At 44.7% G+C, this 18016-nt stretch overlaps 1 protein-coding gene and 1 long non-coding RNA gene across 7 annotated transcripts in view; both read left to right on the top strand.

Moving 5' to 3' along the window:
• The first annotated feature begins 3250 nt into the window (after positions 1-3250).
• Positions 3251-5934, top strand: LOC129528736 (uncharacterized). The gene is made up of 3 exons (XR_008674026.2): positions 3251-3419; positions 3851-3945; positions 5802-5934. It is a non-coding gene; the product is annotated as an uncharacterized lncRNA (long non-coding RNA).
• A 7807-nt stretch (positions 5935-13741) lies between these two features.
• The window catches only part of ZNF667 (zinc finger protein 667), a 37604-nt gene continuing 33329 nt past the window's right edge, over positions 13742-18016 (top strand). Inside the window, exons 1-2 of one of the 6 annotated variants that reach the window (XM_063701672.1) lie at positions 13988-14001; positions 17686-17798. Coding sequence is in view for 1 of the 6 variants with exons in the window: in XM_031004399.3 (XP_030860259.2) it covers positions 13944-14001 (58 nt within the window). In the remaining 5 variants the exon portion in view is untranslated. Of the gene's footprint in view, positions 17799-18016 lie in introns of all 6 variants that reach the window. The other 5 variants (XM_031004399.3, XM_055370708.2, XM_019016467.4 and 2 more) reach the window with 5 other exon arrangements.

Genomic DNA, 18016 nt, shown 5'->3' with positions numbered 1-18016 from the left:
CCTTTACTGTTTCTTGGCTTCTTCCTTCCTTCCCCCTTGACATACACTATGATTTCCTCACAGACTGAAGGACTTTAGAATTCGTTGTCGTGTAGAGCTGACAGCAATAAATTCTCACAGCTTTCATGTTTCTAAGATTACCTTGAATTCATCCTCATATGTGAAGCATATTTAGCATGAAGGTTTTTTTCCCCCTTCAGCACTTTAAAGACAATTTTCCATTTTCATTAGGCCTTTGTTTTTCTGATGAGAAGTTAGGAGGCATTTTTCTCCTCTTTCTCCATTGCCTGGAATGTGTCTGTTTGTAGCTGGCTGCTTTCAATGACTCAGCTAGATAACAGGAGTGTTAAGAAGCTGTTAGAAGTCACTACTATTTGGTAAAATTCTGGTGATCTTGCCCCATGCCTGTACAGCCCAGCCCTTAGCCATAAATGTACAGAGGACTCGGACGCAGACTTCTTTCATTGATCCATTATAGCTGTATGTCTAGCACATAGTAGGTTCTCAATACATTTTGTTAAATGAATGATTTAAAGAAGGCTGAGCTACAGCCAAAGACTCTAATGTGAGTTAAATTTTTTTATCCACTTGCAAAAATCCTGGAGCAAAGGAAATGGATATATTTATTCTCAATATCCCCTTTTTCATTTAAGATTATTTACATAGCGAGAAATCCCACAGATGCTGTTATTTCTAGTTACTATTTCTGGAGAGCAATAAGGATGGTCAAAAATCCAGAGTCATCTGAAGAATATTTTGAATGGTTTCTTCAAGGACATGGTGACTATGACTCAAAATAGGGGTTCCTAGAAGAATGGTGGAGTTTCTATGTCCAGGTCTTACTGTCTCATGGTTTAAACAAATTTTGCCCTCCAAACCTAGGTGTTGGTTAAATCTCTGGTACCTCCAGTTAGCAACAGAATCTCAGTGAACATGCTCTGTCCCTCCAAATTATTCTAAGTGCTGTGAACATTTAAAAATACAACTTACCATACTCAAAATAAGAGAAGTGTAATTCAAACCACACCGAGATACCATTTCTCACCTATCACACTAGGTTTATTAGTTTCTCTCTGCTGTGATGAATTACCACAAATATAGCAGTTAAAACTAAGCAGTTTTGTTTAAACTGCTATGTTCTGCAGTTCAGAATTCCAAAATATGTCTTATGAGCTAAAATTAATCTGTGGGCCTAGCTACCTGCCACTCCTGAGGCTCCAGGAGAGGATCTACCTCTTGCCTTTTCTAGCTTCTAGAGGCTGCCCTCACTTCGTCACATGGCCACATCCTTCTTGTCATCACATCTCTTTCTCTGCTTTTCCCACTTATGCCTGCCTCTTAAAATGACCCTTGTGATTACACTGTCTCCAGCTGGATAGGCCAAGATAATCTCCCCATCTGAAGATTCTTTAATCACACCTTCAAAGTCACTTGCGCTACGAAAAGTAACACATTCACAGATTTGAGGATTAGGATATGGATATCTTTGGTGTGTGTGTACTGGGGGACCTGCTGCCTACCACAGCTAGCATTCAGATCATTCCAATCACCCTAGTGGTGAGACTCTCATAGACAGGCATGCTCATATATTGGTGGTTAGATGGAAAATGACATAAATCTATGTAGGAAAAGTTTGCAAATTCTCACGTTCCTGCAGTTACATGTTCATGCAGAATTCCCCCTTATCAAATAGAAGAAGTACAAAAGCAAAAACACAAAAAAAGATGGATTTACAAAACTATTCAAATGTTCTTTACTTGAAATAGCAAACAAGAAAGAACCAAAATTGCCACTGACAATATTCTGGAATAGTACCCAACTTAAAACAGGAATAGGGAATACTGCCACATCACCGCACAGTGGCCTCTAGGATCCATTGTTAACCTAAAAAAAATAAGATATAAAGAAAAACCTGTAGACTAGGCTATCAAGGAACCAAGCTGAAGGACAAACTCAGGAAACTGCATGAGGTGAGAAAAGCTGGTACAGCTTAGAACCAGGATGGGAGTTAGGTGTGGTGAAGGCATTAAGGTACTAATATCTGCATGGTCAACATCATGTGCAGCTTTAATCACTATATTAAAGAGCTTCAAATTTAACCTGTATTTCAATTTTTTTTAAATATTGTTTTTAAAGGGTGGACTTCCATAAAAGTTATTTTTAAAGGCTATCATGCCAAAAATAAAAAATTTAAAACATCGTTTTTCTTTCTGCCAGCTTGTGCAATTATCTGGCATCTTGTGAGATTACCTTGTAATTCATGGAGTAACCATATTTTTAACTAGTACAATTTTTGCTATAGCAGCATAACATGCTCCCAAAGTCCATGATCTAGCATGTTCCTGCATAAATGCTCTCCTCTCAGAGGTCCCAGTGTCGGCATTCAAACAGTGATTATTCAACTTTTACTAGCTATTTTCAGCAGAAGAATGGTTTAACTTCTACGAGCCTCAATTTTCTTATTGATCAAAGTGTTCAGAGCTGCTCCATGTTACAAAAATACTTAGCATCTCTGGCTGGGTGCAGTGGCTCACACCTGTAATCCTAGCAATTTGGGAGGCTAAGGCAGGCGGATCACTTGAGGTCAGGAGTGGCTAACATGGTGAAACCCCGTCTTTACTAAAAATACAAAAAAATTAGCCGTGCATGGTGGTGGGCACATGTAATCCCAGCTACTTGGGAGGCTGAGGCAGGAGAAGAGCTTGAACCTGAGAGGCAGTGAGGTTGCAATGAGCCAAGATCATGCCACTGCACTCCAGCCTGGATGACAGAGCAAGGCTCTGTCTCAAAAAATAAAAATAAAAAAAAAATGTAAAAATACTTGGCATCTTTATTGCAAGATTTTTAAAAGCATCCATTTTGGTATTTGAAGTTCTTGGGGTATATGATCTACATCGAATTGAGCAGATCACTTCATTATTTGCATTTCAGCACCATCATGTCCACAGCCATAGCTTTTACTGAATTATGCCAAACCTTTAGTTGCAAGAAATATTAAATGTAAATAATTTGAGCAAAAGGGCAATTATGAAAACACTATGCTTTTTCAGTGAATCCTACATAAGAATTCAACTCAACTTCCTTAGAATGAGCTGGAGCAGTGGAATCAAACAGAATTCCCTCAATCTCTGCACTTTTCTGCTTGAATGTTTCACTTTTTATGTTTCAGCATAGGTTTCTATTACATATGACCCGAAAGCAAGCTGACCATTCCTGAATATTAGTTCTTCTATTTTACTGTCCAGATTTACAGAGAGAAACTGCAAGTTTACTCTTGATATGAAGACTAAAAATATCAAGGGGAGACGCTGGTGTGCATGTGTCAGATGCCCCACACTATATAAGTCAACAATATCCAGGTAACAGGATCCCTTGAGACATGACCCCTCCAGCCACAGTCATCTGGATACAGTGAAAATGTGAGGAAAAACCATCTTGGTGGGTAGAAGATAAGCAAAAAACATGTGTTAGCAGCCATTAATTACATCATTTTCTGGCATAAGAGAAAGCAACTAAATTCATGATAGAAACAACAAAGTCATTGACTTCAAAAAAAAAAGAACAATGAAGTTTAGCTCCTATATTTGCTAACTGAATTTTCTTCATAATTGAAAATCCACTTCACAGGTAGAGGTGAAACTTATCTTCAATACTCGATCTCACATAGCACCTGCTGCCTTGTATCTAGGCAGTAAGGGCAGAATTCTATTTCTCTTGCAAATGAGAAAAAAAGGAAAAGGATTTCCATTCACTTCACCCATGTGCTCCTTAACTACTTATGGCATGCATACAGTGGGCTGCAACTGTGCAGACAATCAAACCCATCACCTTTTCCTCATCTCTCTCACAGTGACTCATGACTCATGGTATGACCACACTCATGGCTGGCTACAAATGAGAGGAAAAAAGAATGTCCTGATAGTAGCATGTGAGGAACTGCATCAGGTAACCATCTTTCCTCAAAATTCACTCTCTTTCACACCATTTCACAGCTATCTTCCCTCCCTTAATGGTTCTATTCCACTGTCCCATTCAAAGGTTATCCCAGTGAGAAGATCAAGGATGGTCGCTGTCTGCCTTTTCTTCATTGTTCCAGTTAGGCGGCAAATGTTATTTATTCAATTTTCTTATTTCCTCTGGCAACATTTCATGCATGTATTGAGGAAGAGCTTAACATATACATGCTGAGGGCTATCAACAATTCTAGGGAAAATTTTGATGAATTCTAGAAACCCAGAGGCAGTGTCAGGAATGGGTGGGAAGGAAGATGGGGCTTTGAGGGGGCTTCAAAAATGGAGCAAGAAGTATTTATATATTCCAAGATTGACAGGAAATTGGATTCCAGCAAGGATGGAGCATGTCAATATTCAAAGACATGCACAGAAAGGGATGGGTGCCATCAAAAGTGGCTGAAATAGAGCTTAAAGTTCAGTCAATGTGCATTGGGGCAGCTAAAGGCCGGGCTCTCCTCAAGGGGAACCAAGGTTTGAGTTTTACAGGATGAGAAGAGAGGAGTATATCTCTGTGTCTGAACTCAGGTGGCAGTTTTCGTCTATTGTGAAACTTGCTGTTCTAGCCTCTCTTGGTTTTCTTGCCCCTTGCTCAGAGTGGTTGGGACAATCCCACTCTAAAGAACTGTTTTGCAAATCTCACAAAGAGTCAGTTAATAACCATTTATGGGGTAGAGGAGAAAATAAAAGAGGGAAAACTGGGGAATCTATCATTTCTGTTCTAGTCCATTTACATGGGTGATATATAAAATTAGGAAAGCTGGTCATTTTGGTTGAAAGATAGCTCTATCTTAGAGATTTAAGTTGGATTAAAAGAGGTAAAATACACCATAATCATTTCCCACTCACCATCTATGCTGTTGCTGTTTCTTCTGCTAGAAAAATCTATGGTGTCCTTGCATTGATTTGACTAATTCTTTACAAAACAGCTTAAAATTCTCTAGCATATAATATCCCTAAAAATTCATACCCTCAGACTAATCACACACACACAAAAGTCACACAAACTCAAACTGAGGGACATTTGATAAAAATCCTGGTGAGTGACAAGGTCATAAAAGATAAAGACTGAGGAATCATTGCAGACCCAAGTAGACTAAGGGACATGATGGCTTAAAGAAATGTGAGATTTGTGACTAAAACCTGGAACTAAAAAAGATAATACTTGGAAAAACAGTGGAAATCTGAATAGTCTGCAGTTTCTCTGAGAGTATTGTACCAATGTGAAGGTTTTAGGTTGACTAAGGTAACACGGTTCTATACGATGGTAGCATTAGGAAAAGCTGGGGAATGTGTATATAGAAACTCTGTACCATCTCTGCAGCTCTTTGGTAATCCAAACTTATTTAAAAATAAAACTCTTCAAGAAAGAATGAAAAAAATTCACTACTTCATAAAAGCCTTTTCTGAAATGATTAATATCCTAAAGTTATATGTTCCCGTAGCTCTCAAAACTTGTTTTCTTTTTTAATATTCCTTGCCATTTATTTATGTCAGTGTTGGTTTGCCAGCCCATATTCCTCTAGTTTTCAGGCTAAGAATGTATCAAGGACACTCAGATCTAATGGCATTTAAACAGTCTATTTGCCTCTGAAGAGCATTCTCTTATAAACACTATCCTCTATCACTTATTCGGATTACACGTTTGCCAGACGAGCATAACAAACTAATTCTCTTCCTATTTCTCATTTTTTCTTTCCTCCTCATCTTCATTCTCTGCTGCCACTGTTTGTTTTCTTTTTCCCCACTGTATTTACCCTCATGTCCTCTCTCTTGTGGTTCTCATCCTAGGACATAAGAGCCAGTGTAGAGAGAATCAGCCAATTAGTGGGCAAGAAACTAAGCCCAGAAGAACTGAACTCCAGTCATTAAGCACACATCCTTCCGGACCATGAAAGATAATAAAATGAGCAACTATTCCTTACCATTTATGCCTGAGGTTGCAATTTTTTGAATTTCTGCAATCAGACCTTGGCAATGACTTGAACAGTAGGATATAACTCCCACATGCTTAGCATTCCAATAATGGAACACTAGCCATAAATGGGTACTTGATAACCATATGCATCACAGTAAAGGATGGTTCATGAGAAAAGGTAAGAGTTCTAGTATTAGGATGTGAAAGAAATAAAGACTGAATTTCCCTTCTTCTATTGATACACTAAGACATGAGACAAGAAAAATATTTGACTTTATAAAATAACATAAGTGGCTCATGACTTTGAATGACTAAGAAATGGAGTATTTTTAAGATTATGAAGAAGACTTCTGAAAACAGAGCATTGTTAATGAATAGTGTGTATCTTGGGAAACCATCTGGCCACACTCTTTTTTTTTTTTTTTTTGAGACGGAGTCTCGCTCTGTTGCCCAGGCTGGAGTGCAGTGGTGCAATCTCGGATCACTGCAAGCTCCACCTCCCGGGTTCACGCCATTCTCCTGCCTCAGCCTCCTGACTAGCTGGGACTACAGGCGCCTGCCACCACGCCTGGCTAATTTTTTGTATTTTTAGTAGAGACGGGTTTTCACTGTGTTGGCCAGGATGGTCTTGATCTCCTGACCTCATGATCCGCCCGCCTCGGCCTCCCAAAGTGCTGGGATTACAGGCATGAGCCACCGTGCCAGACCTGGCCACACTCATTTTCTAGATATTGTTCATCATGTAGAGCACTCTCACGTTTTCTTCTTAGAGAGTTTCTTCTGCTCACAGTGCTGATCTAGGCCCTAGCCCTGTGGAGTGAGTCTTTCTTCACATATACTGAAAATAAGGAATGTTTATCCCACCAAAGAGGCTGAATAGAACCCCTATGGAGAAAAACAGAGGACAGACATGTGACTTATTACAGGTCAAACCTTCATCTGAGACCCTGTAATAAAGCCTAAACATGCTCACCACACAGTGGGCACTGGAAAGAATGAGGTTGCTGACTTCACAGGGTGGGAAGATTCCATTTTCAACCTGCAGTCTACAATGGGGTGGTTGGGAAGACCTCAAGGAGAGGATGACATTGACCTATTTGCTGGGCTCCCCAAGGGAAGAGCATTCCAGGTAAAGGAACAGCAATGTACAAAACCTTGATGTGAAGGCAAACCAGCCACGTTTGAGGAAGAACACAGGAGGCCAGTGGGACTAAAGTGGAATCTGAGAGCTCACAGTGTGGGGTTTCATTAGGGTTGTCTAGGCCATTGTGAGGAATCTGGATTCTATTCTTTGTGAGGCAGAAAGTCGCTGGAGAAGTTAAAGGAGACCAGAACATGATCTGACTTAAGGTTTTATAGAATTAATCTACCTGATATGTTAAGAATACATGACTATAAAAAAGTGACAGAATGAGTTAACAAGTTGTTGAAGTAATCCACGTGGAAAATGATGGTGTCAATCATCAAATGGCCAAATAAAAAGAGGTTCAAGGATGGGGGGTTCATCAGCAACCTCACATCTTGGTAAGGATTTAGGTAGAAGAAGGACTAATTGATCCTTTAATTTAGCATCATGGACAACTTTTGGTGACATTTATAAGAGCAATTTCAATGGTGGCGTTAGAGGCCCAGTGTGTTCAAGGAAAAATGTTATCAAGGAGCCACAGACAAAGAACAAAGACTACTCTTTTTAGGATCTTTTCTGAAATGGGGAACAGAGAAATGGGGGAGTTGTTTAAAGAGTATGCATGACTTAGAGTAACAGTGTTTTTAAATTAAGGGAAATTCCAGAACATTTTTATTATTCTAGAATGATTTAAGAGAGTAGGAAAATTATGTGGAAGACAATGCTCATAATTATTAGAGCAGACAATGCTCATAATTATTAGAGCTACACCCTGAGCAAGTAAGCAAAGCAGTGAGAAAAGTGAGCCTCAGATGAGTGGTTGGCCTTCAGCAGGAACATGGACAGCTCATCCACAGTAATGGGAGGGGGCAGGGGGATGATTGTCCTGTTGGGAAATGTGGAACTTCTTCCTGACCCCATCCTGGTTTACTCATTAAATGTGCCTCAAGGTCATCGGATGAAAGAGAAGATTGGAAGAAGCTACTGAAGGTAAAGCAGAAATATAAGGTATGATGTTTTCTCAGGCAACAAGTCTTTGTTAAGTGGACATTAAGGTTAAAGAAAGATAAGTAAGCAAGGTTTTCTGGTTTCATCTCCTGTCATGTTTAAAGTTGAGTTTACTTGGGATTAGTGTTTATCAGATGAATTCTCTCTAGCAAAAAATGCAAAGAAGTGACTAAAGTAATTAATTTCAACATCTCAATGTGGGCTATGAGAGGAAAGGGATAGTAAGATGAAGGTAGATCACTCAATTGTAATTCTCGAGTTGAAGTACTGTGGAAATGGAGTAGCTGCTAATGCACATTTTCTTAAAATATAGATATGTGACATTGAAATGATGGTGGAAATACATACACTATTAATGAAACATAGGTGGGGTAATCTTTTAGTTGAGTGGCTGATGGGGTAGAAGACATGGTCACTAGAAAAGGTCAAGGAACAGAGAGGTGGAGCAAGATGGCAGAAAGGAACACTTCAGCAACCCCCCCGGCAGGAAAATAAATTTCAACAACTATCCATGCAAGAAAATATATTCACAAGAGCTAAGGAAACTAGATGAAAGATCACAGTACCTGGGCTTAGCATAACAAGGAAAGACAACTGAAGACAGTAAGAAGGATACTCTCCCACTGGCCTCACCTCCCTTCTTCCAACCCTAGCAGCATAGCACGGAAGGCCTTAAAGGAAGGAGAGGGAAACGTGCATGGTACAAGTACTTGCCCTGCCACAGTAAAACACAGCACTGGGCAGAACCTCAAGGCCCCTGAGTACAGAATGGTGGCCATGAACAGAGATTTTAGACCCACCCCAGGCCAGAAGAGAATCTGCCACCCACGCAGGAGGGTCCCATGTCCCAGACCACTTCACTGCTGGCTGACTAAAATGGCCTCAGCCCTAAATCAATTCACTGGCAGGCAGCCTCAAATCAATTCACTGGCAGCCATAAGCCTTGGGCAGGTAAAGAGACAACCTACAGATTGGGAAAGAGTAATTTGCAAACCATGCATCTAACAAGGGATTAATATTCAGAATATGTAAGGAACTCAATTCGATAGCAAAAAACTAAATAATCTGATTTTCAAATGGGAAAAAACCTGAATAGATACTTGTCAAAATAAGACACACAAATGGCAAGCAGGTATATGAGAAATGCTCTATATCACTAAGCATCAAGGAAACGGACATCAAAAGGACAGACAGCTCCTGGCCAGCTTTCACAGTACAATTGCTAAGATTATCTACTGTGATGGGATATAGGTGCAGAAGAATGCCCTGCCATGTGCAGTACCTCTGGCCTTTGATTAGTACAGCAGAAATAGCAACTATTAGGACTGTGGAATAGGTGCCTTTTAAAAAGTGCTACTAATGCAAACAGCAGAGAAAATAACAATCTCAGATACCTTAATCAGCATTCTAAAGCGTGAATGTCAAAAGGAGCATTTAAAGAAACTGTCATCTCTTGCAGTCAGAGGGCAGGCAGACCTCAAGTCCAAGCATATGCACTTATTGGAAGAGGTGACTCAGGCTCAATTTCTCAACTACACAAGTCTCCCAAGCCAAAGTTGGACCCTTGATGAGGAAAGAGTTGGCTTTAGGACTGGAGATGGGGCATATAAGCAGATAAAGTTGTAGATCTTAAACAGTCATATTCTCTTTAGCCTTACTTTTGCTTTAAGAAGAGTTTCATTCAGTTTCTTGAAAGATAAGGCCCCCCTGTCTTTGAAGACCATGCAGAAGCATCATATCAGCTATGTACCTCACAAGATAATGCTTGCCTTCCATAGGAATGTGTATACCATCGAGGCCAGGAGTTCAAGACCAACCTGGCCAACATGGTGAAACCCTGTCTCTACTAAAAATACAAAAATTAGCCGGGCACGGTGGCAGGTGCCTGTAATCCCAGCTACTCAGGGGGCTGAGGCAGGAGAATTGCTTGGAAAAAACCTAGATATGACTGTGATTTTAAGACTTTCGCAAAACACAATGCAAATAAGCCAGCACACAACATTGAGTAAACGTTTGTCAAAGGGTAGACAGCAGTGTCTCGTAGTTTCTATAATTTGCTGAATTTATTTTTCATGTGTTCAGTAGATAACCTCAAGATATAAAGAAACCTGGTGCACAACTGGGTTATCGATCGTAAGCATTTGAGCAAAACTACACACCAGGGTTCATGCCTGACCTCAGGGTAGGAGAGGCTCCAGGACTAGTGGGATGTGACTGATAAGTGAAAGGGAGGGAGAGAGAAGCATACATTTGTGACAGCATAAGGAGATTCATTTGCATGTAAGCATCTAGCACGAAAAGATATATGCTGTTTCCTTAACTCTTCAACACCATGCTCTCAAATCCTCTGAAAATATTTCTCCCACAAGAACTTTATTCTGTTGTCACAATTCAGGCCCTTGAAATCCCACAAATAAACTGTATACCTCCCCAGTGATATCCTGACTCAATTCTCTCTGCTTAATCCCTTCAAACAATACTCCCAAATACGAGTTCTGCTGTGGGCTATGATACAGAAGCTTGTACTAGACAAGTCTTCCTATCATAGCATATGGCAGATGCAACTATGTATGGTAGATGCAACTGTGTATGGTAGACACTGATAGCAATAACTTAAGCATACTCTGAAAATGACCCAGCATGGCAGACGCACCTGAATACATGTTCGGAGTTCCAAATATGACCAACCTGGAGATTCATCTTTATCTATGATAAATGTCTGAGTCCCTGTCCTGTCCTGTGGAACGTGGGCCCTATAGGGGATTAAGGCTCTTTGTCTTGGGTTAAATGAGTCCCTGGCCTGTCCTGTGGAACGCTGGCCCTATGGGGGCTGAGGCTCTTTGTCTTGGGTTAAATGAGGGTTGCCATGTGGATGCTGTTAGGAGGAGAGTATTAAGTGAAAATGCTATACAAAATCCATGCTTTCTGCAGGCGGTGGCAGTCCTCCTGTTCAGCCTACCACCACTGGACCACTCTGTATGTAAGTTCCATCTCACATATAACCTATGCCTCATTTCCTGGATCTGAGTCTCTTCTTTAGCCTCTTGAACCTGGTGCCATCCCTTTTGGAGCTGAAAGAGTTGCAGCATGACACAATAGCATACTACGAAATTAAACTATATCGGGGTAGTTTTGAGGCAGTGGACAAAAGATTCATGTGAGAGGGGAACCTGTTAACAAGCTGAGCCTCTTTATCTTCCCATTCTCTGTCTAGGGATAATTCCTCAACTACAGTGGACAGAGCTGGAATCTGAGCCAAGTGGAGCAGTCATGCTGAGTTCAGGAAGCCTCACTGCTAAATGCCACCTATCAAAGTGGCCTCCCCTGACCATCCTGTGTAAAATAATCCCTCCTTCCTCTCTAGACTTTCTAGCGTCTTTACCCTACTTTTTTTTTTTTTTTTAACAAATTAAATCTTGGGCTGGGCGTGGTGGCTCACGCCTGTAATCCCAGCACTTTGGGAGGCTGAAGCGGGCAGATCACGAGGTCAGGAGAGTGAAACCATCATGGCTAACAAGGTGAAACCCCGTCTCTACTAAAAGTACAAAAAAATTAGCTGGGTGTGGTGGTGGACACTTGCAGTCCCAGCTACTTGGGAGGCTGAGGCAGAAGAATGGCCTGAACCCAGGAGGCGGAGCTTGCAGTGAGCCGAGATCACGCCACTGCACTCCAGCCTGGGCGACAGAGCGAGACACTGTCTCAAAAAAAAAAAAAAAAAAAAAAAAGATTCCAGATACTCTGGAGCTGTCATAGGATCAGGTATTTAATTTATACCTGTAATTCCTATGGGTTCCTGGGGCAGGGGGGGAAGTGGTGGGGAGTCTTGAGGTGAGAGTGAGGGAAGGTCTGACCAAATCCAAGACCAGGACTAGATTCTGGACCTGGGCTCTGGGACAAACTGTCTTAGAAAACTTATGGGTGTCTTGGGAGATAGTTGCTTTATTCGGAGAATGGGCACAACAGAGCCTGATCAGGAGCCAAGACATCCGACCCACACACTCTGGTTTCTCTGAACTAGGACAGTCTGAGGCATAAAGCTTTTTCCCAGATTTTCGCACTAACATGCCCCTAAAACAGCAGAAAGGATGACATACTTTCTTGGGAGGTGGTTTAAAGAAAACAAAGAAACTGCCAAGTGACAGATTTATCCTAAGATTTCTTGGATCTCTTGACCACACCTCTTATTCTAGTATTACCAGGTATTTAGAACAATCTCCAGTCTAGAAAGAAACTTGCTCCAAGGAACAACTCAGAGAACGGCTTACAGGATTAAAGAAAACCTTAAATGGAAAAATTCACTTTTGACCAGGGACAACAATCAGTAAGTGCTAGCTGCTAGTCACAGAGGTAATGGTAAAAGTCCTAATAGTAGTATCTGTTAGCTTTTATTTTTATTATTGCTACTACCTAATCACAGAAATGGGAAACCAAAACTAGTTCCTCACACATTCTCCCTACTACCTAGTCCCCAAAACTTGCTCAGAGTCACCTGGGAAGAAAGAAATCACAGGCCCTGGGTTCCCCTCACACATACCCACCTATGCAACTACAAAAACTGGGTCTCAACACACAGGCGGGTACACACACACAGAGTCAAAAACACTAGCTTTCCTTGGCCGGTCGCGGTGGCTCACGCCTGTAATCCCAGCACTTTGGGAGGCCGAGGCGGGCGGATCACGAGGTCAAGAGCCCACATGGTGAAACCCCGAATCTACTAAAAATACAAAAAAATTTGCCGGGCGTGGTGGCGGGCGCCTGTAGTCCCAGCTACTAGGGAGGATGAGGCAGAAGAATGGCTTGAACCTGGAGGCGGAGGTTGCAGTGAGCCGAGATCGCGCCACTGCACTCCAGCCTGGGCGACAGACAGAGACTCCGTCCCAAATCAATCAATCAATCAATCACTGGCTTCCCACACACACACAACACTCATCCACAAAAACCGGCTACGGCTCGAAACCTTAGTCGGATAGTATTTTAGGCTTTATAGGCCACAAGATCTCTGCTGCAAGTACTGAACCCTGCCATTGTGCAAAAGCAGTCATAGAATAGACGTAAATATACACAAGTATACATATTCAAAATGTGTGGTTCCCCACAGAGATGTACACACCACAAAAACGGGGCTCTAGAGTCAACAGTAAATAGTTCAGGCTTTGTGGGGCCACACAGTACCTGTTCCCACCTACTCAACTCTGCCCTTCCGCAAAAGTGGATGCAGAAGCTAAACAAATGTCCAGAACATACACACATATTCAAAATCAGTGCCCCCCGCCACGTACAAAACCACAAAAATCGCCTCAGAGACACACGTATAAGAAAACACAAAGGTTCGTCCTCACACATGTTCAGGGTAACACAATGTGGGTCTCACCTACACAAACGCGCGATCAAAACCCGGGACCCGCACTCCCAGATGACCGGGACGAGGCCATACTTCACATCTTCTCTCACAGACTCACAATTACGCAATGGTCACCTCAAACGACTTTATGGCGGACACTCCCAGACCTTCCGCTGTCCGCCCCTCCTCGTCCCTTCTCCCCGCCGGGGTGAGCCTCATCCACCCAGTCTCAACCCGGACGCAGTCAGTCTCACTGCCAGCCCGCCGGCTACGCAGGCGCAACACCGCATGGAACAGCCCCCAGGCCGCGCAGGAGCCGTTGGGAAATGTAGTCCGAGCGCCACGCAAAGGACTGTGGGCCTCTTTGCAAAACGTGCAGTTGAGTGCCCACTGTTGGCCGAAAGAAACATCCCTCCGCTGCTCTCCCGGCTCAGTTCATCTCCGACCCGGACAGAGCAGAACCAGCGCAGCCCAAGCCTTCTTCACCTCACGTTCTGGGTGGGACTTTCCACAGCCTCGCTGCACCCCGGTGGATTCTGGATGTCGCAGGATGACTGCGTAGTGCGCACGCGCGGGTGGGGGGTGTCCGCTTCCGCGGGTGAGGCCGGCTCCAAACCTCGTGAATGTGGGGGCGAAGGACGGTGGCTGGCTGGAGGCAATAAGCCCTCACACGGGAACGTGTGGTTGTGGGAGCGGGGAAGGCGGCGAATTAGGGAGGTTGGGTTTGGTTAAAGAGCTCGAGGAAGGGCCTCAGTGTCCACACGTGATCTCCTGAGAGGATGAAAAGCAGGGCCAGGCGCCAGTCCCCTAGGAGACCGGTGTGCGTGCCAGCCCCGGGGGTGTGCGCAGGCGCGGGACCTCGCGCGCCCGCCTGCACCGATCGTGCGAACGCGCTTGTGCGTGTGGCGCTGAGGGGGCGGGGCCTCAGGCCGGGGCTGGTGGTACTGTCCTCGAGGGGCGGGTGAGCGCGCGCCGCGTGGCCTTGTTTGGGGGCGGGGCCACGCGCCCGCCTGCGTGGTGCGTGTGAGAAGGGGGGTGCAGCGCGCGGTCCCGGGGTCCCGGAGGGGAGTGCGCAGGCGCTGAGTCCCTGCTCGGCTGTCTCGGTGGTCGCCGCCGGGGTCTGAGCCCGGGAAGACCGAGGTGAGGGGGCTGGCGAGAGTGTGGGTGTGTCTCTCTGAGGGCGTGGGAGGCGCGCCCGTCACTGCGTGGACGTTCCTGCCAAGGCGCGCGTGGGTTTGCGCATCCACGATGGCGTGGGCGTCTGCGCGGGTGCTTGCGTGGGCGGTGGGCTCGCGCCTGCGTGGGTTCTCGGCCCGCCACGGCGTGGGGTTTGCGCCCTTTCGCCGCTGTGGCTCTCGGGGCTTGTGCGCCCAAGTGTGAAGTGGGCGCCGCGTGTGAGGCGCGCCGTGTGTGCCTGTGTGTGAGGGAGCTATGTCGGGACCGCGGATGTGTATCGCTGCGTGACCCACGCGAAGGAAACAATGGAGCCATTGGGAAGCCGGGAGTGGGTGTGTGACGCCGACTGTGAAGATTTGTGTTTCTGGAGTGTGTGCGTGTGTCAGTGTCAGGCTGATGTGGGCGTTTATTGTAGCCTTGGGTTACTGTGTGACTTGTCTGGGCGTCTGTCTGCCACTTAGCGTCAGTGGCTTTGCGGTTATGAGTGTGTGACTGTGCCTTTCTGGTGTATATCTCACTGTAACCATGGAAATGGAGGCCCACAGGGGAAGAATTCTTAGCAGCTCTGAGGTGTGATGGGCTGCCCTGGAAATCTGTGGAACTGTTTAATTGTGCATGACTTTCCTCCTTGGTAAAATAGCATATTAATAGCACCTGCCTGGGTGTTATTGGGAAGATTAAATGGGATGACGTAGCTGAAACACCCTGCACAGAGCTTGTCACATACTAATCACCGTGTTTAGGTGTTGGTTATGGTGTTGGTGGTCGTTTTTCTTTGACCCTATACAGAGGCAGAGGTAGTGGTGAATGCTGGAGGAGTTTGCATCTCTGAACTTGGGACTGGGCGATCTTTGTCCACATACCAGGGCATCTGACCATCTCCAGTTGAGCAGTGGTGCGCTGCCCCCGCCAACCACCTGCGTCGTCAGTTTTCTGCATGTGTACATTTGAGTGGAGGACAGAGCCCTCCACTGACGCTAAGTATGGTTGTGTCCCCTTCCTACCAGGGTAGCTTGGAAAATTAAGAGCATGGACTGTGGCGCCCCGCTGTCTGGTGTTGACTCCTGGTTTCACCACTGGCTAGCTGTGTGACTGAGAGAGCTTACTTAAGTCCACCACCTCTCGGTTCACCTGTAAAACAGTAGTAATAACAGAACCAACCTCAGGTTTATGATGAGCATAAGTAGAACTTGGCACAAGGAAGTGCCACATCAATGATCATCGTTTTATTATTAGCATAATAACCGCAGGCGTCCCACACCTGGAGAATAAAATCCATAGGTAGGAATGCAAAAGGATGAGCCCCAGAGTAAAGGTTGCAGGTCCAGAGGTAAAATAACTTGGACGTCTAGATCAGGGCTTAGGTTCAGAATTGTGTAGGCAGGGTCCTGGGAGGGCAGCATTAGGGTAGAGGAGGTGGGGTCAGGAACAAAGGATCTTCCTGATGGAGATGTCCCTAGGGAGCCCATGGGGTCAAGAACAGAACTTTGAAGTGTCAGGGACTAAGGGATGTTTCCATATAACACATGGGTCTGGAAATGTTTCTGTCCAGACCAGTGTTTCACAGCCTTGGCACTATGACATTTGGGGCCAGATAGTTTTTTGTTGGGAGGTGGGAGGGGGTGCTATTCTATGTATTATAGAATGTTGTGCAGCAACCCTGGGCTCTATTTACGAGGCCAGTAGCACACCGCGCCTCCCTCCGGGTTGTGACAAGCAAAAAAAAATGTCTCCAGATACTGTCAGATGTCCCCTGCAGGGGCAAAATCACTCTGATTGAGAGGACCGTGATGCAAGCGCATGGACAGACCCAAGGCATGATGACAGGGAGAAGAGTAAGGGAGCTGGGGAAGGCGGGGAGTGGAGAGATGATAAAAGGATAGTGTTCTGAGATGAGAAGAAAGGGCCTGCAGCCCGGGTAAGCTCCGAGATGCATTCATTCATTCAGCCAGTGAGTGCCTACCATGGATTGGGCACTGTGCTAGTCTCTCAACAAAACAGGCAAGGTTTTTACTCAGCTGGAACTTGCATTTAGTAGGAGAGACAAAAATAAAGTCTATAATAGGTGCTGATAGGTATTTTGAAAAGTAAAGCAGGGTAAAGGGATTACAGGGTGTTGGCAGGTGTTCTTTTTAGAGTCAACATCCAGGTCTCCCATGGGCATCTTGGTCAACTCCAGAGCCAGGAAGGGCCACCAGCAGTGACCCTTTGGTATCACTTGATTGGAGAATCTAAGAGTTTGACTTTGATCTTAACCAAAGACTTTTCTCTTCACTGAGGTCTGGACTTCAACAGAAACAGGTCAGATCTCTAGCCCTGTCCTTGAGACTCTGAGACTCGAACGTTATTCTAAACGATGGCTTCATGTTACTCTCACCTTGGAATGCTTTATTTTAAAAAAGAAAAAAAAGGGCGGGTCAGACTCAATCCCCAGAGATTCTGATTTAATTGGTCTGGCACAGTGGACTGCCATCAGCTGTGACTATTTATTAGAAAGCTCCCAAGAGACTACGCACAGGGTTGAGAGCTACAGCTCTGAGTGCCTGCAGCTCAGGCTCCTTTGGGGCCTCTGAGAATGAGATAAATTGATTTGGAGGAGTCGGGGAGGATGCGAGTGACCTCTGCTTGGCTATCTTATCAAAAACAGTCCTCACAGCTGCACTTCCCTGCAGTAGGGGTATTCCTAGCCCCATCCTGCAAGTGAGGTAACCTAATGTGTTCCCGGGCAAAGTGGGGAAATGGCAGGCTAGACATGCATATGCATAGCCTGTGTTCTTCCTGTAACAGCTGTGCTGAGGTCTTTGGAGAAATTGCCTACGTATGTCCCTGGCCTCTGGGGCTGGCAGGTTCAGGCCAGGAGTGATCTTTGAATATTTGACAGCTGGTACAGCAAAAGCTGACTGGCCCAAAGGAGGCAATGAGGCTGTGGCAGTGCATTTAATGGCTGGTTTTCAGTATATCAGGACCCTCCCGCAATTCAATACCCAGCACAGCCCCCAAGGCTCAAAGGGGTGCCAGGGCAGGAGGGGAAGGCCCCTCAGTTATTTGCCTCAGAAGGGAGGCACAACCACGGTTCAGTAACTCTTTGAAGCATGTTCCCATCCAGGTTCCAGCCGTCCTCACCTCAGGAGGACGTAGCTTTGTGCCTTTCAAAGCCCTTTCTCATCTATCATCAGGGACTCAGAAGACGAGCCAGGTTTACAGCCCTGCCTTGATGCGGTATGTGCGATCCAGCCTTCTTTTATTTCATTTGTTGTTTTGAAGATGTAATTATACGTTCATGACACGAAACGCCAAAGCGGGTTTTGGATTTTTCCATACTCACACATATAACCTGGTTCCTTTCTTCAGGGACAGTCACTGCTACAAACTTTTTGTTTATCTTTCCAGAGCCTTTTCAAAGTCATGTATTTGTATACTATATTTTGTTTTTTTCT

This window comes from Gorilla gorilla, chromosome 20 (genome assembly GCF_029281585.2).
Source record: "Gorilla gorilla gorilla isolate KB3781 chromosome 20, NHGRI_mGorGor1-v2.1_pri, whole genome shotgun sequence".
Classification (NCBI taxonomy): domain Eukaryota; kingdom Metazoa; phylum Chordata; class Mammalia; order Primates; family Hominidae; genus Gorilla; species Gorilla gorilla.
Note: the sequence above shows the minus strand (reverse complement) of the source record. Positions and strands in the feature narration are given on the sequence as shown.